This window comes from Kogia breviceps, chromosome 12 (genome assembly GCF_026419965.1).
Source record: "Kogia breviceps isolate mKogBre1 chromosome 12, mKogBre1 haplotype 1, whole genome shotgun sequence".
Lineage (NCBI taxonomy): Eukaryota > Metazoa > Chordata > Mammalia > Artiodactyla > Physeteridae > Kogia > Kogia breviceps.
The window spans coordinates 45,248,477-45,269,545 of NC_081321.1; the positions used below are offsets into that span (position 1 = coordinate 45,248,477).

The 21,069-nt window shown below is 46.9% G+C and overlaps 3 protein-coding genes across 5 annotated transcripts; 2 read left to right on the top strand and 1 right to left on the bottom strand.

Moving 5' to 3' along the window:
• Window positions 1-64: 64 nt before the first annotated feature.
• On the bottom strand, window positions 65-4,300 carry METTL1 (methyltransferase 1, tRNA methylguanosine). Of its 2 annotated transcripts, XM_059082360.2 has the most exons (6): window positions 3,478-4,285; window positions 2,329-2,492; window positions 1,209-1,393; window positions 1,003-1,116; window positions 741-842; window positions 65-588 (listed from the first exon to the last, which is right to left on the bottom strand). In XM_059082360.2, exons 1-6 carry the CDS (start codon window positions 3,591-3,593, stop codon window positions 469-471), a joined length of 801 nt encoding a protein of 266 aa, XP_058938343.1. In that variant the 5' UTR covers window positions 3,594-4,285; the 3' UTR covers window positions 65-468. The 2 variants fall into 2 exon arrangements, with proteins under 2 accessions (XP_058938343.1, XP_058938341.1); XM_059082358.2 differs by lacking the exon at window positions 741-842 and having other exon boundaries at window positions 3,478-4,300.
• Window positions 3,657-11,733, top strand: EEF1AKMT3 (EEF1A lysine methyltransferase 3). The gene is made up of 3 exons (XM_059082361.2): window positions 3,657-4,382; window positions 4,504-4,615; window positions 9,628-11,733. The coding sequence occupies exons 1-3, from the start codon at window positions 4,206-4,208 to the stop codon at window positions 10,017-10,019; spliced, it is 681 nt and encodes a 226-aa protein (XP_058938344.1). The 5' UTR covers window positions 3,657-4,205; the 3' UTR covers window positions 10,020-11,733.
• Window positions 11,734-11,932: 199 nt separating this feature from the next.
• Window positions 11,933-20,811, top strand: TSFM (Ts translation elongation factor, mitochondrial). 2 transcript variants are annotated; one of them, XM_059082340.2, is made up of 6 exons: window positions 11,933-12,093; window positions 12,318-12,491; window positions 13,117-13,245; window positions 14,192-14,314; window positions 17,857-17,944; window positions 20,231-20,811. In XM_059082340.2, the coding sequence occupies exons 1-6, from the start codon at window positions 11,995-11,997 to the stop codon at window positions 20,635-20,637; spliced, it is 1,020 nt and encodes a 339-aa protein (XP_058938323.1). In that variant the 5' UTR covers window positions 11,933-11,994; the 3' UTR covers window positions 20,638-20,811. The 2 variants fall into 2 exon arrangements, with proteins under 2 accessions (XP_058938323.1, XP_058938324.1); XM_059082341.2 differs by lacking the exon at window positions 14,192-14,314 and having other exon boundaries at window positions 11,943-12,093.
• Window positions 20,812-21,069: the final 258 nt, after the last annotated feature.

The window sequence follows — 21,069 nt, forward strand, 5'->3', positions numbered from 1 at the left end:
ATGGGATGTGCACACATACACATGTTACCCCTGAACTGCAAAGTAAACACGAGTGGGCAGGTAATTTGAGCTTAGTAGGCAGTTTAGATGGACAGTGGAGAACTGCGTTCTTCACTCCAGCTGAAAAGGAGAAATCCCAGGAGAAGGGGATGCTAAGGGAGAGCAAGACTCCACTCCCTTCCAAAGATCCCTTTTGGTCCAAGGTCTTTTGACCTTCCCAGTCAGCTGCTTTTGCTTTCTGCTGCCACTGGAAGGGTAAGAAGGTAAAAGGAGTCAGGGGTGGTCATGAACCCCTGGGCAGTTCCTCAACTTCTTTGAGAGACGGCTGCCGCTCAGCCCTAGCAGGCTCAGCTGGGAAGGTCCAAGGGCCCAGTCTTCTTTCCAGTCCCTGGAAGATGGGGTCCAACTAAGGCAAAGTCAGCAAAGGCAAAGTCAGTGATCAGGAAGAGTAGAATTGGGGGTCACTGCCTAGAGGGTGGGATCCTGTATTCTTCGGAAGATGGCTGGGAAATTCTTTCCTCCATTGCGTAGAACTTTCTTTCCCTCCTCAGTCGAGGTGCCCAGATGTCCCACAATGGGATCTTCACTCTGGGAGAAGGAAGGGTTCAATAAGTCCTTGCCCTGGTCCCCAGACACCCATCTCATCCTCCTGGCATTAAGCTAGATTCAAAGAATACAGAACCACTCTGGAAAGGACCTTTCCAGAAATCTTTGCAATTTCCCTTAGGCCCTCTACTCACCAGCTCCTCCAGAGGCACACGCTCAAATAGGGGGTGCCCTTCAAAATGGGTGCACATCCAGTCATGTAGCTCCAGCACATCAGTTATGGTATATACCAGCCCCTGCACAGGCAAAGTCACCCTAGATAGGGGGCTGCATGCAACTGAGCAGCAGGATCACGGGGGGGAGGGTGGTGAGTCCTAAATGCACCCCCACTGAATTCTTAGTGGAAGGTCCCTTATTAGCTCCCTGACCCCATCCTCCCTCCCACTCTCAACTCACCCCAACTCTCAGCACGTAGGCATATTCTGCCAGCAGTGTGGGACTGATGATTCGCCACTTGTGCTTTGTCCGCTTGAAATGTGGGTCAGGGAAGAGGAAGAACATCTTTGTCAGCTGTGAGAGAGACGTGCACCAACAGGGTTGTGAGAGCTTGGCCTCCAAGCCCCACCTGCTTACCAGCCTAATCCATGGGTGCCCCTCCCCACCTGGCCCTTGCGGAAGAAGTTAGGAAGGTGTTTCATGGCATTGCTACGGAGACAGGCGATGTTCTGGAAACCACCTCCAGGAGCTGCTCGTAGGGCCCGAATCCGGTCTTGTACATAATCTGAGACTTTCACCCGGATCTCCAGACCCAGAATCAGCGTGTCTGGGAACAGCGGTGACAGTTCCACTGGACACAGAAATAGGAATGGAATCATCAACCTCATACTTGCAGGATATGCAAAGGAGTCAACGCAGGAAAGGAAGCCTCAATCTGCAATTACCAAAACCAATAATGACAAGTGTGGCAAGAGAGCTACCTGTATGGATGGCTCTGTGCTGGAGGAGAGGGCTGGGGGAGACCCAAAAAAAGTCACCAGGACTGGAAGTGGGAGGGCCTGGGGATACATGTATCTTTGCTGTGCTTTAAAGTCTTCACAGTGTTTTCACACATTGTCTCATTTAATCCTCATTACATTCCGTGGTAAATTGCAAAGATGAGAAAACTGAGGGTCGGAAACGCCCGAAGTCACAGAGCTAAGAAGAGGTAGAATCAGAACTTGAACCATGGTTTTCCGCCACCAAGTACCATGCGCTTCCTCTCTGTCATGCTGTTATTTCTATGGAAGATCTAAAAACAGAGAAGTCGGTCCAGCATGTATGGCTGGGACAATACAGACAACACAAGAGAAATTTGAAAATATGAGCATGGAGAAGGAATGAGTTCTGGTGAGGAAGGGGGAAGGGGGAGGGGTGGTGGTGGAATCCCTGAGAAAGACAGTTCAGGATCACTGGCCACAGCGACTAATCTCTGACGCTTGTGCTGACCAGCTCACTGACCCAGCAACTGGCAGGTGAAATGGCTCACGTAGGGACTGGGGCCAGGGGGAGGGCCAGACAAGACAATCCAATTTCTAAGAGGCTTTGAGTTAGCCCCCTCCCTTCTCCAGGGCAAAGGCCACAGACCCAGAGTGGAGGGAAAGTGGAGGTTCTCCACACTGATGTCACAGCACCAATGTCTGGTCCGAAGGGGAAAGGCCAACTATGCCCCCACCCCAAACCTGCTGAGTTGGCAGAACCTCGGCGTTGCCTCTCCTTGCCCCAGAGGAAGGGCCAGAGTGTTACCTAACAGGCCGCCATAGCCACAGCCTATGTCTGCAAACTCCACTTGGGCTTCAGCTCTCTTTTCTTTCTTATCCTTTGGGTCATCGTGGCTCTGATTTTGAGTCGGTGGAGCAAAGAACTCTGGGTATAGCTCAGACCAATCCATGTCCTCTGGCTTCACAGGGCTGTTGGAGAGAAGACGTGAGAAACATGACAAGGTTGGTCATACCATTGCAGAAGCAGTACTGTGTGTGTGGGTGGATGGGTGAGGGTGGGGAGATGGATGAGAGGAGGGTTTCTCAAAAATTCTGTAAGAGCAGGCCCTTTGGCCTCTAGGAAGCACAATGGAAACCACCCTTAACCTCCCAGTGTGAATCATAGGCCTATCATGAGGCCCATGATTGTTGTTCTGCCTGTCTCCATTTCCAGGGTTGATGTGACTCTGGCTGGGCAGCTCTCCTTTCTGGGGATCGAGTTCCCCTTGTCCCAGAGACTGGCTTCCTAAGGCATAGGGACTTTGCATTGTTGAAGTTCTCTGCGGGAAGAGGATGGAGTAAGGTGTGGGCAGGATTGTGTATAAGTTTGTCTTCTTTTAAAATTAATTTTTATTGGACTATAGTTGATTTACAATGTTGTGTTAGTTTCTGCTGTACAGCAAAGTGAATCTGTTATATATATACATATATCCACTCTTTTTTAGATTCTTTCCCCATATAGGTCATTACAGAGTATTGAGTAGAGTTCCCTGTGCTATACAGCAGGTTCTTATTAGTTACCTACTTTATACATATAGCAGTGTATATGTCAATCCTAATCTCCCAATTAATCCCTCCCCCCAAGTTTGTCTTTTTTTAAATCCCACAGATGAAACTGAAAGATGGAAACGACATTCGGCCTCCATTGCTCTAGTCTCAATAACAATGTCTTTCTCTTCCCAGACTTGCAACCCTACCCAGCCTTCGGCCAGAACGCCACGCCCCCTCCCAACCCGCCAACTCCGCCCTCTGCCCAATCTCCCCGACCCACCCTCCGCAAACTGACATCACCCAGCTGATCCTCCCGAGCCTACCCTAAACCCTCCAACCATCGCAGCACAATCGCTTTTCCCGGCTACTCTGAGAATTCTGCCCTCCTTTCCCTCCCCCGCTCGCCCCTGCCCTGCTCACTTACTAGCGCAGCGTATGGTCCGCCATGGGGTTGGAGTGAGCCCGCTGCCGATAGTAGCGCTTCTGAGGCTGAGGGGCCTCGGCTCCTGCTGCGGCGTCCCCACTCTCGGTTCCCGCCATGATCCCCAGCCCAGGGTTATCCACCGAACTCACGTGGAGACCGAGGCTCTGGGCGCACGAGAATGACGCACGAAGGCACGTAGTGAGCAGAGCCCACCCCTTAAAGCCCCAGGAGTGAATTCTGCTGGGCCGGGCAGGGAGGAACGCAGAGGGGCCGCGCGGGAGGGCGCCTCCGCGCCGCTGGTCTTTAACTGGGCTGGCAAGGCCAGACCAGCACCCAACCTCTTTCCTTAGCCTGCTTCTGTTTGGTCTGGGTTACCACCCCTGTTGCAGGCCCCCGTGCACCCCGCAGGTGAGAGGGGTCCAGGGACCCCGCTTCCTAGGGTGAATTAATCCTCCCTCCTCTCCCCTTCTCCCGCTCTCCGAGCAGTCGACCGGGTCTGACCCCCGTGGTCTGGCGTGAGTCCCATCGTGTGTGCTCTGGGGACCGGAGCTAGGGAGGCAGCTCCTCATTCCACCTCCAGGAAGTCAAACTGGAGGAAGGAGGACAAACTCGGGGAGGCGGGGCTCGGTGCCACTGGGCAGCCGTGAAGGCCCGCGGTCCTCAACCCCCACGCCGCTTCAGATCCGGGATCCGAGCGCTGGCTGGCGTCCGGGCACTCTTGCGGCCAGATGGCAGACCCCGTCCCAGATCCTGAGTCAGAGCCCGAATCCGTGTTCCCACGGGAGGTCAGACTCTTCGCCGACTCTTACTCGGAGAAGAGCCGGTTCTACTTCTGTGGGCACGTGCTGAGCATCACGGAGAACTTCGGCTCCCGCCTCGGGGTGGCAGCGCATGTGTGGGACGCGGTGAGGAGTGAGCGGCTCTGGGCTAGGGTCCGCGGAAGGTCAGACCTCGGACTCTCGCTTTTCCCATGTGGAGCCATCCCCGCTACAGTCTTATCTTTTCTCTCTCTTTTTTTCCCCATAGGCTCTAAGCCTGTGTAACTATTTCGAGAGTCAGAATGTGGATTTCCGAGGCAAGAAAGTGATCGAACTGGGCGCTGGGACGGGCATCGTGGGTATCTTGGCAGCGCTGCAGGGTGCGTGAGCTTTGCGGTGGGAGGGAGTGGGGGGGAGGACGGAGATGTGAAGTTGTCACTTCCTGTATTCTTGGGAGAGGGGAGTGGTTTGGAACCAGCCTAGTCCCTTCTTTCTAACAAACTTTTTGTGTGTGTGTGTGCCCCTACTTGCTCCTGTGTGCCAGACAGCGCTGATTGGCTGTCAGAGCACCCAAGGTGGTTGATTTGGGGGCAAGGAATAAAAATCGGGCAGGCCTTAGTAGAAGGAGTTTTTCCTACCTTTTTGCTCTTTGTGATTTCATGGATATTTACAAGGAAAAATCTCCTTTGCTTTATACATGGTCTTCTGTCAAAATGCATATATGGGTGTATCCTGTAGGGGGAGCAATCTGCAGGTATTAAACCTCATGAGTACTTTATGACTTCATTGTGAATTTTTTTTTTTTTTTTTTCCTGTACGCGGGCCTCTCACTGTTGTGGCCTCTCCCGTTGCGGAGCACAGGCTCCGGACGCACAGGCTCAGCGGCCATGTCTCACGGGCCCAGCCGCTCCGCGGCGTGTGGGATCTTCCCGGACCAGGGCACGAACCTGTGTCCCCTGCATCCGGCAGGCGAACTCTCAACCACTGCACCACCAGGGAAGCCCTATATTTTTGATTCTTTAGGTTTTCATTTCTTGGGAGGAACAAGCTTATGAGTTTCTGAGGGTTAGGGTGTGTTTTGTGGGAAGTGGGGTAGGAATTAGGCACTGCAGACTTGGAAAGGAAAAGGTAAGGAAAATTTTGCTCCATTTTTGTCAAGAACCAAAAACTACAAAGGAGACGGTTCCTTCGTTTATAATCTAATGGGCAGGCAAAACTTCACGCCGAAAACATTCCTTTAAAAACACTTATGATGTCATCTCCCTAGGAATGCAAATTAACATGTCCTTGCTCATAGGGACATAACACAAAACACATTCAGGGAAGTCTTCCCAGAGGCAGGCATTGTTTCTTCTATTCATCCAGCCAACATGTATTTGGAGTCCCCTATGTGCCAAGAATCATGCTAGGTACTGGGATACAACAATGAGTAAGACAGATTTCCTCTCCCCAAGGAGTTTATGGTCTAGTGGTGAAGATGGGGGAAGATGTTACTGGATGAGAACTATGGCGAGGTATGTGCAGAGCCAGTGGACATGCTCTGGCCATGTCTCCCTTGACTCTCTGGGAACCCATCAGGGAGAAGCTCTGTCAGATGAGGAGTATGAACATAGCAGGCTCAGAAAGAACCGAGGGAGTGTCAACAGCAGCTTTCCATGAAGGAATGGATAGATGAGAAGTGGGCAGCTATGCTAAAATGGGAGAAAAATGGGTGTAATATGGATGGAAACATCTTTCACTTGCTCCCAGACTGGCTTCTCCTTCTTTTGCTCCCTTTTCTGCTGCCGAGTCGGAAATCTGGGTGTCATTCTCATCTGTTGCCCTCTCCCCTCTCATCCTGGCAATCAGTGAGTCCTCTGGGTCATATGAACTTAATACTTCCCCAGCTGTCTATTCCTCTTCCCTCCATCTCTAGCTCAGGCCACTGCCATCTTTTCCCTGGATTTTCACAAGTGTCTTCGAGTTCCCAATGGGGAAGTTTGGCTTGCCCAAACTAGATCTTGTGCTCTTCCGCCACCAAACCTGTTTCTCCCTCAGCCTTCCCCATCTCAGTGAATCAAATTACCGTCCACCCAGTGGGAAATCTAGACCCACAATTGAAACGTCCCTTTTCCTCACCCCCAACTCCATTATCCAAGTCCGACTGATTTATCTCCTAAAAATCTCTTGAATCTCCTGTTTTTCCATCCACACTGATGGCTTCCCAGTCCTTGTCACCATCACTTGCCTAGAAGGCTACAATTAGTCAAAATGGTCTTCCTGCTTCTACTCCTTGCCCACACCTAGACCTCTGCCCATTCCACCCAGCTGGCAGAATGATCTTTCGGCATCTCTTCCCCATCTTTCAATGGCTTCTTGTTGCTTTCAGGATAGAACTGACCCCTTTTGCATGGCCTCCAAGGCCCTGCATCTCCCTCTAGCCTCTTTCTGTGCCTCTCCCTCTCCCTCCTGTACTCCTTGTGCTACCTAGTGCCCTCCTATCAGTTCCTCAAGCCTATCTCGATGTCCCCTTCCTTGGAGCCTTCACACTGGCTGTACTCTATGTCTGGAACCCTTGTACCACCTGGTTAATGTATATGCCTTCTTCAGTGCTCAGCTCAAACATCACTACCAAGGGAAGGCCTCCTGGACACCCCTAGGCCCTCCTAGTATAATATACACAACTGTGCTGACTGGTTTTATTTATTTTGGCTGCTCCTCACAGCATGCAAGAACTCAGTTCCCCAACCCATGACCCCTGCAGCGGAAGCACAGAGACCTAACCACTGGACCGCCAGGGAAGTCCCTGCTTTCATTTTAAATTTGTTGTCACTATCCTCAGATGCGTCCTTAAGCGCTGCCCAGCTAGCCTCTTACCCTGCCCTCACCCACTTATTCTTCTGCCCTCCTAAACATCTTGTTTCTTATCTTTTTGCCCTTCAAACTTCCAAATGTCTCCTCAGCTGATGACTTTGTTTCCTAGCTCTTCGGATCGCTTCTGTTTTCTCATAGAAAATATCCACATGTTCTTATCACAGCATCTCTTCCCCAGCTGTGTCTGTGTCTGTCTGCACTGCCTTCTCTCCTGTTACCATGGCAGACGTGCTGTGCTCCTAGTCAAGGTCAAGTGTGTGTCCTGAGACCCCAAACCTTCTCATCTACCTAAAGACATTGTTCCTGCAAACACCCTGCTCCCCCACCTCTCCTGCATTATCTGTTTTCCCTTCTCTCTGGATCATTCCATATGTGTGTTTGTGTGTATTATGCACATAAATATGCTGTAATGTCTCCTATCAGAAAAAACTCTTGATCCTACACATCTTTCCAGTTACCACTCCATTTCTCTGCTCTGCTTTATGACAAAACTCAAAAGAGTTAATGCTAATTGTCATTCCTCTCTTCCTACTGTTTCCTCAATTCCATTCCAGATTCTACCCCCCTCCCCAACCCAGCCTGCCCCCTCCACTCCAGTTGCTCCAGAAAGGTTGTGAGTTTCACTTCTGACTCCATGTTGTTAAGTACAAGAGTCAGTTATGAGCCCACCTTACTGGACTTGGCAATGTTTGTCTCTCCTTCCTCTTTGGAAGACACTTCCTTTGGCTTCCAGGGCATCACACTTCTGGGTTCTACCCACCTCACTGGCATTTGTTCCATTCTCCTTTGTTGGTTCCTGTTCTTCACAACTGAAAGTCTGAGCACGCCAGGGTTCAGGAGCAGTCCTTTGACCCCTCCCCTTTTCTGTCTACACTCACTCCCAAGCAGTTCCATCACCTCATGGCTTTAAATGCCCTTTCCATGCTGATGACTCTATGACTCTCCCCTTTATATCTCCAGATTTGTTTGTATAATCAGCTACCTACTCGATATCTTCCTGTGGTTGTCTGATGTACATCTCAAGCTTAATGTGCCCAGAAATGCACTCATGATCTTCCTATCCATACCTGCTCCTCCTGCAGCCTTCCTCACCTAAATAAATGACAACTTAGTCTTCTAGTTGGTCAGGCCAAATAACTTGGAGCCATCCTCAACCCCCCGCTCCCAATGTTTCATATCTAATCTGTCAGCAAACCCTATTGACTCTACCTTCAAAATATATTCAGGATCTGACCAATTTCCTAGACATTGCTGCCCTGCCTAGAATCTGGCCCCTACTATTATTTCTCTCACTTACTCTGCTCCAGCTACTGGCCTTCCTGCTGGTCCTTAGACTTGCCAGGCACACTCCTGCCTCACCGTCTTTATACTTGCTAGTCCCTCATTTGGTACATCTTAACCTGAGATACCCACAGAGTTTGCGCCATCGCTTCCTTCAGGTCTTCACTCAAACATAATCTGTTCCATGAGGCTTTCCCTAACTACCCAATTTAAAATGACATTCCTGCCCTGTCCCTCAAGCAGTTCTTCTCCTCCTTCCCTGCTTAATGCTTCAGCATAGCATTTATTACCATCTGACTTACCGTATGTTTTGTTTGTTTCATTTCGTTTGTTGTTGTAGGTCTCTTGCCACTAGACTGTAAGCCCCAGGAACAGAGGGATTTTGTCTGATTGGTTCACTGCTGTATTCTCAGCACCTGGCATATAGGCACATAATGAATATTAATGAATGAATTCTGAGTATTTTTCTCTTTCTGTAATAATCACCATGATCGTGATTAAATAGTTTTGCATTACCTCATTTGTCTCTACCTCTATAACAGAACTCAAGGAAGGTCAAGGTTTTGTTTTACTCACGCCTGTACCCCCAGAACTTAGTAGATGCTCAACAAATATATTTACTGCATGAACAAAGCTTTCTGAAGTCCTAATCTAATCATCTTCACCCTCTGCTTCTGCCCTTAAAACTATTGCTCTCAGGATCAAGCCTGAACTTCCTTAGCATGTCATAATCATTTTCCTCTGTACTCTCATGTCTTGACACTTTTCCCTTCCACATCATCTGAGATCCAGCCTTCCTTGAATACACTGTGCTCTCTCCCAACCAGGTCTTTGTACTCTCTGATCTCTGCTTGGGAAGCTCCACTTGACTAACTCCTCCTTGTCCTTTAAGGCTTGCTGAGGTCATGTCTTCTGGGAAGCTTTCCAGATCCATGAGGGTTGGTTTGTGTCAGTAGGGGGTGGGTGCGCAGCCCACCTCCAGCTTAGTCCTGCCCAGGCTTCTGCTGACATCTAATTGTCATGTGTTGGGCAGAGAGGTTGAAGATTAGCTTAGAGAGAATGTTGATGTTGTAGAATGTAGAGTAATGAGATGGCTGTGGATGAGGTTGAGGTTAGGGCAACTAAAATTCAAAGTGTGGACTTTGGGCTGTCCAAACATTATCCTCTAAGCCCTGAGGTCTCTGGACCTTCTGGGCAGTAGCTGAAACCCCTTGGTTGGTCCCTCTGACTTGCATTTCTCCTCCTTCCTCTCTCTCAGGGGGGGATGTTACCATCACTGACCTGCCCCTGGTCCTAGAACAGATCCAGGGCAACGTCCAGGCCAATGTGCCGGCTGGAGGCCGGGCCCAGGTCCGCGCCTTGTCCTGGGGGATTGACCAGCATGTCTTCCCTGGAGACTATGACCTGGTGCTGGGGGCTGATATCGTGTATCTGGAGCCCACCTTCCCACTGCTGCTGGGGACCCTCCAACACCTGTGCGGGCCCCATGGCACCATCTATCTGGCTTCCAAGATGAGAGAGGAGCACGGGACAGAGAGCTTCTTTCAGCACCTCCTGCCCCAGCATTTCCAACTGGAGCTGGCCAAGCGGGATGAGAATGAGAATGTTAACATCTATAGGGCCAGGCACAGGGGACCAAGACCTGCTTGATGTCACCCTTCTGCTCCTCTGAACACCTTGTTCTAATGAAGGAACTGCCATATGTCCAGAGCCGTACACATAAGGACCAAAAACGATGGATTTCCCTTGCCGCTGTCTTTCCTCCTTCCCTATTTGTTTCCTGAGATACTCTTGGGCAGGTGCAGGGAGGTGCTCCGTGCTAGGAATACTAGAGCCCTAGCTGTACTGGGCTAGAGTGCAAAGGAAATTCCCAGTTCCTGTTCTCAGCAGAGGAAGATGGGAGTGTATCCAGGACTTTAGGGGAAGGGGAGGTAAATGGGATATGTGAACAGTGACTGCAGAGAGACCGTCGTGATCCCATCTAGTCCTGCTGTTGTCTTTCTATACAGAATGGATTTTTTTCCAGATTCTACTGGAATTTTTTTTTTTATCTTTTTTTTTATTTTTTATTTTTATTTTTGCGTTACGTGGGCCTCTCACTGTTGTGGCCTCTCCCGTAGCGGAGCACAGGCTCCGGACGCGCAGGCTCAACGGCCATGGCTCACGGGCCCAGCCGCTCCGCGGCATGTGGGATCTTCCCGGACCGGGGCACGAACCCGTGTCCCCTGCATCGGCAGGCGGACTCTCAACCACTGCGCCACCAGGGAAGCCCTCTACTGGAATTTTTAAAAAATGAAAATAAATAAGCATTGAAGATCTTTTCTGCATCCAGAGAACTCGGGCTTTTACTGGGGGGCTGGGAAGCAAGAAACCTCCGACCACCCACTTCTTGCTTCTAGAGATAGTCTGGTGGAACCATGGCTCTAACTGGGTCAAGTCCTCTCAGCCCTGAAGTTGGTGATAGGCAGCAGAGCTGTCCTTTGGACCATAGCTCCTTCACTCTTTTTGGAGCTGGAGCCCTGATCACTAAGTACCAGGTTCTCTTTGATTTTTCTTTAGGTTTCCAGTCCCTGTCAGTCCTTCCTTCCTAATGTGTTTTGCCTTCACCTCTTTTCTCCTCCCACTGTGGGGCCTCTGATGAGGGCTCTCCTGACTTACTCCTTGGGCCACACATCACCTCCTGGGGCCTCCTGGCCTCCATTCACTCCCCTTCAAACCATTTTGTAAACTCTGGTGATCTTCCAAAATCAGCTCTGATTAGCTACTGCTGCTGCCCAACAGAAGCAAGAATAAGCTCTTCTGCTTGGTACTCAGTGTGTCCCGTGTGATCCCAAATTACCCTTCTACTTCATTTCCTACTGGTTTCCTACATGTATTGCAACCTCTGGCCAAATTACAAAAGGTCTACTCTTTGTTCCCTAAATCCACACCAAGATTCCCTGGCTTCTTCCTTCATTCTTTTTGATGATTCCCTGCCTGGAAGGGCTATTTCTACCTCTCAAAATCTTCATTATTCTTAGTTTCTCTCCTGAAAAAAAGCTTTTCCTGAGCCTCCTGTTTGAATATGATTTCTTTCTCGCTTGAGACGCTTTAACTAACTTCGTCTTGTGAGGCTTACCTTGTCTTGTGTGATCATTTGTCTGCTCCCTATTTTCTTACCATTAGATTACCTTGGAGGGCAGGGCTATGGTTCCTGGCACACAGTTGGTGTTCATCAAATATTTTTGTTCATTCAATAAATATTTACTCCTCCTCTCTGTGTGACCTTGGCCAAACTTCTGAACCCACCCAACTACCTCACGTTTGTCATGAGTCATAAATGGATAATGAATATGAAAGTACATTGGAAATAAACATGAAGTGTTACCACGTGTCTTGTATTGTTATTTTGTGACACTTCTGTCTCATGCTTTCTGTTATTTTACCTGCCGGGGGGTGGGGGGGGGTGGTAATTCCTTTGTGAAATGTAGTCTCAATACGCCAAGTAGGGGAGGCGAATGCGCCCCCTGGACAGCAGGTGGCGCCATCTCCGCTTGGCGCGTTCCGGTGGAGAGTTTTGGCCTCGCCGCTACGCCGTAGGCCCGTGGCCTCACCGGTGCGGCAGCGGTGTACGGCCCCCGGAAAGATGTCGCTGCTGAGCTCACTGCGCCTCTGTCTGCTTGCGCGGGCCGGGAGCTGCCCAGTGAGGGCTCTTGGCCCCGGCCCCGTTCTGCCTTCCTTGCAGGTTTGCCGTGCGCCGGGCACGCTCCCTCCCCTTTCTCTGGCTGCGTTCGGCTCCATCTCCCCCTTCCCCGCACCTCGGTCCCTCTTCGCGGTGCAGCGTCCGGGCGCTGTCTTTCCCCCACCCCCTGGGTCTGTTCTCTCCTAAGGTCGCCTCCCGGCCGACGTGCTCCCACCCCACGAGCTCCTCGCTGCTTCCTGCTTTTCATGCCTTCTTACTCCCTCCAGGCGGGACCTCTTCTGCTTCAGTCTCCCCAGCCGTGGCATACATTTCACGTTGGGCCCTGGCTGTTCTCCTCGGCTTCCAGCAAGGAGCTCCTCATGAAGCTGCGGCGGAGAACGGGCTACTCCTTTGTAAACTGCAAGAAGGCTCTGGAGACTTGTGGCGGGGATCTCAAACAGGTGTGGGGGAGGAAGTAGAGGGGAGCTGGCGCGGGGGTAGGAGTGGGGTACTGGGGCCCGACCCCAGTGCGTTTGGGAGGTCGCGTAGAAGTCAGATCTGCTGCCCAGTGACCCATAACAGCAGAGTCCTAGATAGGATTCTGACTTCAATGACAATCTCACCCTCTGACTCTTACCTATTTCGAAGCAATTGACTCAGGGTCGCAGGGCTAACAAACTATTCCATGCAAGGCTGCTATGAGGTTTCCTGCTGCTTGGGGCTGAAAGGGCTCCTGGGAGCTTTGGAGTCAGACCGACGACCAAGACCCAGATCTTGGTATCCTCACACTAATCCTGTGACCTTGGACACCTTACTTAATATTTCAGAGTTGCATTGTTCTTTTTTATATAAAGAAAATAGTACTATCTGTCCCATAGAGTTGTGAAGATTAAACTTATCCAAAACACCAGGCACAGTGCCCCTTGTTTGTCATTTAGTGGTAGGCTGTCAATAAATGATAGATTAGTTTCTCTTGTAGGGCTGAGGGGAAGGAGAAAGAATTGGGGAACCCGAGGTATTTTACAGCCCCATTCTGTTCTAAATTCTGTGCCTTTGTCATCTGCCCTTTATCTTTTTTATTTATAGGCAGAGAGCTGGCTCCACAAACAGGCCCAGAAGGAGGGCTGGAGTAAAGCTGCCAGGCTCCATGGCAGGAAGACCAAAGAAGGTCTGATTGGGCTGCTGCAGGAAGGAAACACAACTGTGTTAGTAGAGGTGAGTTGTCAGAGTTCGAGATGTCAGGAACAACTGTCCCTTGGGTGTAGGCTTTGTGGTAGACCCTTTGCATTCTTAAAGAAGAGGTGTTTGGGCTTCCCTGGTGGCACAGTGGTTGGGAGTCCACCTGCCGATGCAGGGGACACGGGTTTGTGCCCCAGTCCAGGAGGATCCCACATGCCGCAGAGCGGCTGGGCCCGTTGGGCCATGGCCTCTGGCCCTGCACGTCCGGAGCCTGTGCTCCACAACGGGAGAGGCCACAGCAGTGAGAGGCCCGCGTACCACAAAATCACACACACAAAAAACACACAAGAAGAGGTGTTTGAGAACCATAAAAGCTAGTTAGAATTAAGCTGTGGATTCATTTAAGTATAGAAATGCACAGATTGTGGGTGAGAAAAGGCCTAGTAGTGTAGATTGTTATTCCTAAACGTGAGTGCATTGTGCCCTTACACCTCCTCACTGATTGTTTCCTGAAATAGTTAGATTTTAAAGTTAGGAATTAGACTAATTAGATGACGGACAGCAAGCAGCTGATTTAGAGGAGGTTTAGGGGCCCAGTTGGTGAAGAATCAGATGTGGAATAGTCTAGAGCGAGAGAAGAGATAAACAAGCTGATAAAAGTGGTTTGGCATTGGAGGAGCCTAGGGAATGAGGCGATTATGGCATGTGCCACAGGCAGGTGGTGAACTTGTAGTGAATCCTTTGGGGGACATTATGGAACCGTCCTGTGAATGCGCAGGTTATTGCTAACTCACTGGCACAGCAGGAATCACTTCATTCATTTTCTGGCCTCAAGCTAGTAGAGGAACTGTGGATTTAATCCTAGAGACATTTATTTGTGTTTTGTTGCATCTGCTGCCTGTTTTATCAATACCTTGCTTTAAGGCACTTTTGGAGACTGTTAGTAAACAGCTTATACAGCAACATCAATTTGTTCCCACAGGTGAACTGTGAGACAGATTTTGTTTCCAGAAATTTAAAATTTCAACAGTTGGTCCAGCAAGTAGCCCTGGGAACCCTGTTGCATTGTCAGAGCCTAAAGGATCAACTGTCCACATATAGTAAAGTGAGTTTTGGGGTTGTCTCCAACATGCTGGATTTGTTCCTCCCCTCTTGGGGTCTTTGCTATTCCATTTTTTCAGACATTCTCATGTCTCACTTTCTTATTTCATGTCTCTGCTTAAATGTTATCTCTCTGGAGAGGAGTACCTTCCTCCTATTGCTCTATCCCCTTATTTTGCTTCATTTAAAATCTGTTGTTATAGTTCTTATATATTACATTTTAATTTATTTACTTCTCGTTTGCCTTCCCCAGTAGAATGTAAGCTTTATAAGGCAGGAGATTTGTCTTTTCACTAGTGTGTCTCTGGTGCATGAGGAATGGGCCCAGCACTTGCTTGGGGCTCTGTTGAATGAATGAATGAACGACAGTGGAATACAGTCCATAAATCAGGTGAAGCTTTGTGTTCAGAAATCTAGAATGGTCTGAGGAAAGTATTTCTAAATAGAGATACTGGAGAAGGCACAATTTAGAAGACTAAGCATATTGTTCTCTATAGAAGGGTCAAGGAAGGAATTGTATCAGTATGCCTTTGATCCATCCTTATTGCCAAGGCAAAAATGAACCAACTTCTCACAACAATTTTTTTATTTAGTATCACCCTTTTCCTTCTGTTTATCTTTCTTTTGAGATCTTGTGGTAAATGTTAATTATTACTGGCATTAAATAGTCATATTACATGGAAAACTATGTTGAGATTATTTTTTAGAATTGTACTGAATAGATGCGTCACTTGAAGTAGAAATTCTAATCTTGACTTTGCCAGTAGCTGTTTGTAACCCTGAACTATTCACTTACTTTACTGTGCCCATTTCATTATCTGTAACAAGGGACTTTGGTCCCTTTTAGCTTTATTAATTTTTTCCTTTTGGTCATTATCTTTTTAAAACTTTTATTTTGAAAAAAATTCAAATTTGCAGAAAAGTTGCCAGTATTCTACAGTAAACTAGAGAGTAATTTTATCTAGATTCACCATTTGTTAACATTTTGCCTTATTTACTTTATCACTTTTTATATTCATATTATTGTCATACGTATTGTTTTTTATCCTTTTGGGAGTATGTTGTGGACATTAGAACTCTTTATCCCTTCAGCATGTATCTCCTAAAAACAAGGACATTTTCCGATATAACCACAGTACAATGATTGCAGTCAGGAATTTTAACATTGATACAATACTTTTATTTAGATAATATACAGTATACATTCAGTTTTTGGCAACTAGCAGTTTCTCTTGTGATCCAGGATCCAGTCCAGTAGCATGTGTTGCAATTAGTTGCCATGTCTGTTTGGTTCCCTTTCTTTGTTCCTCAGCCTTTGTCTTTCATTACATTGACATTTTTGAAGGATACAGGACAGTTTTGTAGAATGTCCTTCAATTTGGGTTCAACTGATGTTTCTTCATACTTAGAATATGGATTTTTGTAAGAATCTTAAATAAATTACCCTCTCTTTTTCTCAGAACATCACATCAGGAGGCACAGGGGGGTGGGACTGTGGTCTTGTTATTGATGGTGCTAATTTTGATCTCTTGGTTAAGGTAGTATCTGCCAGGTTTCTCCACTCTAAACTTACCATGTTCCTTTTTTGTTACTAGTAAGTAATCTGTATGGGAGATTCTTTTGAGACTGTGTAGACATCCAATTCCTCAAAAAACTTTTGCCTAAAAGTTTTAGCATCCCTTGATGATTCTCGTCAGGATCAGTTGTTACTGTGATAGTTGCATAATGGTTATTTTTCTAACCCTTATAGTTTCTTTCACATGGGTTAGCTTTATTAGGTGGCATTCTATTGTAATAAGGAGACTTCTCCTCCTTTTATTTAGTGATTCACTTAGTAGCAACATTGACTCATAGATTCTTCTTTTATACAATTCATTATACAATCCATTAGTCTTTTTTAAAAAAATAAATAAATTTATTTATTTATTTTTGGCTGCGTTGGGTCTTTGTTGCTGCACGCGGGTCCATTAGTCATTTTAATGCTCCAATTATCCCCAGATATGGCAAGTTTAAGCCAAGCCTATGCAAGCTGGCTCCATTGTTTTTTTGGTATGACCTCATTATTTTCTGACTATTTCCCTACTTTTTGGCATAACAGAGTATTCTGGGTTTATGTCATACTTTCCTTGCCCCAACCATGGGATTGGCAACTTCTCCAAGGGGTCCTGATCCTTTCTGGTGGGGGAATGGTTTTTAGAAACCAAGATCTGGGCAGTATTAGGTATGCTTAATTCTACTGAGATGTCATTGCTGCTCTGCTCTTTCAGCGGAGCTAGGAAATGTGTGTGTGTGTGTGTGTGTGTGTTTCAGTTCTAATCCCGCACCACAGGCTTCTTTCTTTTCTTCCCCCTTTCTATGTTTGTACCTTCCTTCTCTCGTAGTGAATACACTGGCTTCTAGCAACTTCAGTATGTTTGCTTATTTACTCTCTGTAGGGTACACACTTTGTTTCAGAGTTACTATCCCTGACCACTGCAAATAACAAACCTACTAAGGAGTTCAAGATTTCTTTGATGTTCTTTTTGTCCTTACTTTGAAGTTATGTGGCCAAAGGACTGTATCGAAAGTAACTTGGATTAGTTTTATTCCCCCTTTTGCGATTGTGTTATTCCTTTGAAATACAGTTAGAATCTCTGTTTAGTCAGTGTTTGTTTTCACCCCCAGTCCTTGTTAATTTAATTTTATTTTTGAATATGTAAAACATTAACAAGGTTCTGGAAGTTAAAACTCTCCTCCCCCCTCCCCCAACCACACACACAAGTCTTACTTCCCTCCTCTCCCTTCCACCCCATTCCTGTCCACTCCTGTGGATAACCATCTCCACTAATTTCTGGTTATCCTTTTTGCAAAAATAAGCATATTTATACAAATATTTATTACACAAATGTTGGTATAATATGTATATATTATTTTAATTTGCTTTTTTAACTTAATATATCCTGGAAATACTCCATAGCAGCTCATGGAGACCATCTTTTTTTCCCCTCTCTTTTTCCAGCTGCATAGTATTCCATTTTGTGACTGTACTGTGGTCTAATTCAGCCAGGCTCTGCCTGTTTGGACATTTAGACTTCCCAGTATTTTATGATTAGAAATAATTGCTCAATGAATAACTTTGTGCTTATGTACTTTTGTATTGTTGGAAGTGTATTAGAGTAAATTTCTAGAAATAGGATTGCAGCGTCAAAGGATAAAAGTGTATGTAGTTTTGTTAGCTATTGTCCATTTCCCTGCCATTGGATTTGCACCATTTTTCATTCCTACCAACAATCTACAGACCTTTTAGTTTCAACATTTTATGATTGTATGAAAATATTGTTTTGATTTCTAGGAAACTACATTCTAAGAAGTTAGGCCAGAGATTGGGATGGAATTGGGGGTGGAGTGCTTAGCAATTTTTAACGTTCTTGGCTTAATGAAAACATTATCTATATATACTTAGTGGTCTTAAATCATTTTCTGAGAAATAAGACTATATTTTTGCTTAGTCTCTTGGTAATTTTAATTACACAGACTGACTCGTGTTCATTTTCTTTGTGCACTTAGGGCTTCTTGAATTCCTCTGAGCTCTCTGAACTTCCAGCTGGGCGTGAGAGAGAAGGCTCTCTCAAGGATCAGCTTGCCTTAGCAATTGGTGAGTATTTGTAAGGATCTGGAAACTGGAGATTAATAACTGCATTTCCTGCTATCTTTGGTATTCCTCGAAATCTAGATCAAGAATTACAAGGTCAAGCTCCTTCAGGGGTCTGATAATCTGAATGCAAGAGGTGGGTTGTGTGTTAGATATCAGTGAGCAGTGGACACCCTGAAAAGCTCACACTCTGCTGAAGAAAACCATTACCAAGCCACCTGTTATTACTTTGAGGGAAATGGGATCCCAGTGTCATCAGAATTTTTAAATTCCTTTAAAAGAATTCAGATTTGTATGAAAAAAAATTTATTTTTTAGCTGTTTGCAACGAATTAAAATTAGTAGGCATCACTGTGCTGACCAAACAAAGCATGTCTTTAGGCAGAGATGGCCTTTTGACCTCCGGTTGACTACCTCTCTATACACTATGAAGGAAATAGTCCGTCAGAGGTCATTTCATCTTCTTTAGGAAGGGATCCAGGAGTATTTCAGGGCATCGTGTTTAGGAATTTGTCCTCTCTTAAAAAAAAAATCTGATCCTGAATTTGTGAAGGTACGTTCTTTCAGAACCACTGGCTATAAGAGCCGTATCTGGGAGTAGTAGGGATTGTGCCTTCTTCGTACACATCCTTGATGGTAGGAGGGAGGGACGGCTGGGGTTGGAGCTTGCTGGGAATCTACTGCTCATCTGATGTTTCCAGTCAGGACATCAGTTCTGTTTTTATCAGGTCATCTTGAAGTATGGATGATGTTTCAGTGAGTCATGGTTGAAAAACCAGATAGACAGCTGTGTATGGAACTTATTAAGAAATTCTGGAAGAATTGGGTGTTTCAGCCTTGCCAGTTTCTGGGAATTAACTGCTGGGTAGATGCTTGGAGCTGTTTGAAGATTCCTTTGGGTTTCTGGATACTTCCCTTTTATGACTTTTAGTTATAACTATGGCTAATTCAGGGATATTTACCCAGACCCCTTTGTTTATTCTCCTACCCCTACCTACCTTTTGGCTTCTTTGGACTTCTGTTAGAGGGGATAGCATCCTGAGAGAAAGGAGGAAACTAGAATCTGTTTTTGGTTCTTATAAATAACTCTGAAAATATTATCTTTTAATTTTGGGTGAGGGGACGCTGAAACCACCTTATGACATGGGGCTTTGGATTTTCTGGGGCTTTTAGTTTTTCCTGATACAGTGGATGATCAGGAGTTGTCTGTGTCAGTTATAGTGGTTTTTGGGAGGGATGGTGATTTGGTAGGAAAAAACACAATTGGTTTGGAATCAGATCTGAGGGTTTTTTGTTTGTTTGTTTTTAAATTTTGGGGGGGTGGGCTTCCCTGGTGGCTCAGTGGTTGAGAGTCCGCCTGCCGATGCAGGGGACACGGGTTCATGCCCCGGTCCGGGAAAATCCCACATGCCGCAGAGTGGCTGGGCCCGTGAGCCATGGCCGCTGAGCCTGCGCGTCCGGAGCCTGTGCTCCGCAACGGGAGAGGCCACAACAGTGAGAGGCCTGCGTACAGCAAAAAAAAAAAAAAAAAAAAAAAATTATGTGGATCATTTTAAAAGTCTTTATTAAATTTGTTACAATATTGCTTCTGTTTGACATTTTTGTTTTTTGGCCATGAGGCATGTGGTATCTTAGCTCCCCGACCAGGGATAGAACCTGCACCCCCTGCATTGGAAGGTGAAGTCTTAACCACTGGACCTCCAGGGACGTCCCTAGATCTGAGTTTTAATTTCAGCTCTGCCATACATTAGCTCTGTAGCCTTAGGCAGGTTCCTTAAGCTCTCTAAGCCTGAGTTTAAGGTAGTGATGATAGCCAGATTGGAGCACTCACTATGTGCCAGATACAATAATAAGTTCTTTTACACATCTTATTTCTTTCTCCCAATAACCCTGTCTTCAGGTTATTTTAAGTGGCATCATCTCCATTTTACAGAAGAGAAAATGAAGGCTTGATGAATTAGCAAATGGGTTATATCATTAAGTTACTTGCCTAAGGTCGTAGCCAGTGAGAGGCAGAGCTGAGAGCTGCGCCCAGGGTATGTGTGACACCAGAGCCTGTGTTTCTAAATACCAGCATGGCGCCTAGTTGGTGTTCACTCCACTTCTCCCACCCTCTCCCCCCACACCCCTTTTCCTGTTTACACTGAAAATGGTATCTCTCCCTGTGTGGCACATCCGCGGTGTAAATGTGGAGGACTGTCTCCCAAACTTGGCTGCTTCTGTGCGTATTTTGATACTACCACAGGCATCATGTTCTGGAAGTGTGTTTTTTGTTTTTGCTCTCTCACAGGGAAACTGGGAGAAAACATGACTCTTAAACGAGCTGCATGGGTGAAGGTGCCAGCTGGGTTCTATGTTGGCTCTTATGTCCATGGGGCAATGCACAGTCCCTCGCTCCACAACCTGGTGCTGGGGAAGTATGGGGCCCTGGTCATCTGCGAGACGTCTGAGCGGAAAGAAAACCTTGAAGACCTTGGCCGCCGCCTTGGGCAGCATGTGGTGGGCATGGCTCCTCTCTCTGTTGGCTCCCTGGACGATGAGCCTGGGGGAGAGGCAGAAACCAAGATGCTGTCCCAGCCATACTTGCTGGATCCCTCCATCACACTGGGACAGTATGTGCAGCCCCAAGGGGTGTCTGTAGTAGACTTCGTGCGGTTTGAATGTGGAGAAGGCAAAGAGGCAGCAGAGGCTGAATAGGTTCCAGAGACTTGTGGCCCAGGAGAAAATGTTTATTCTTAACTCTGGACAATATTACAAAAAGGAGTTATTCCCTAAGCCTCTTCAAACCCAGCATTTGTTTTTCATTTGAGTGTATAATGAAATTATATAGTTCATGGGTTAAGCTATTAAATAAAATTGTTATATAATAAAGAGAGTAGAATCTTTTCTTTGTTTGCATAATGCTGGGTCTAGCTTTTTTGTGCCTGACTTGTGACAAGTTTTAGAAAACAACAGGTGGGTCTCACTGAAGTGACTGACAGTGTCTGGGAGAACAGGCATCACCAGCTGTGCTACTGCTCCCTTCAACGCAGATTTATTGTGGTGTCCCTAAAATGTCTACCTTGCTCCATCCTACTCCTGTGACATAGAACTCTCTTGTTCGGTTTCGCTTTGTGACGCTTTGGACTA

Coding starts and splice junctions, on each gene's coding strand:
- METTL1 (XM_059082360.2), bottom strand. CDS start 3,593: ATGGCGGGAACCGAGAGTGGGGACGCCGCAGCAGGAGCCGAGGCCCCT. Junction 1,394..2,328: donor TGGCTATGGCGGCCTGTTAG/GTAACACTCTGG, acceptor TTCTGTGTCCAG/TGGAACTGTCACCGCTGTTC. Junction 1,117..1,208: donor ACTTCTTCCGCAAGGGCCAG/GTGGGGAGGGGC, acceptor TCTCTCTCACAG/CTGACAAAGATGTTCTTCCT.
- EEF1AKMT3 (XM_059082361.2), top strand. CDS start 4,206: ATGGCAGACCCCGTCCCAGATCCTGAGTCAGAGCCCGAATCCGTGTTC. Junction 4,383..4,503: donor CAGCGCATGTGTGGGACGCG/GTGAGGAGTGAG, acceptor TTTTCCCCATAG/GCTCTAAGCCTGTGTAACTA. Junction 4,616..9,627: donor TATCTTGGCAGCGCTGCAGG/GTGCGTGAGCTT, acceptor CCTCTCTCTCAG/GGGGGGATGTTACCATCACT.
- TSFM (XM_059082340.2), top strand. CDS start 11,995: ATGTCGCTGCTGAGCTCACTGCGCCTCTGTCTGCTTGCGCGGGCCGGG. Junction 13,246..14,191: donor ACACAACTGTGTTAGTAGAG/GTGAGTTGTCAG, acceptor TTGTTCCCACAG/GTGAACTGTGAGACAGATTT. Junction 14,315..17,856: donor AACTGTCCACATATAGTAAA/GTGAGTTTTGGG, acceptor TTGTGCACTTAG/GGCTTCTTGAATTCCTCTGA.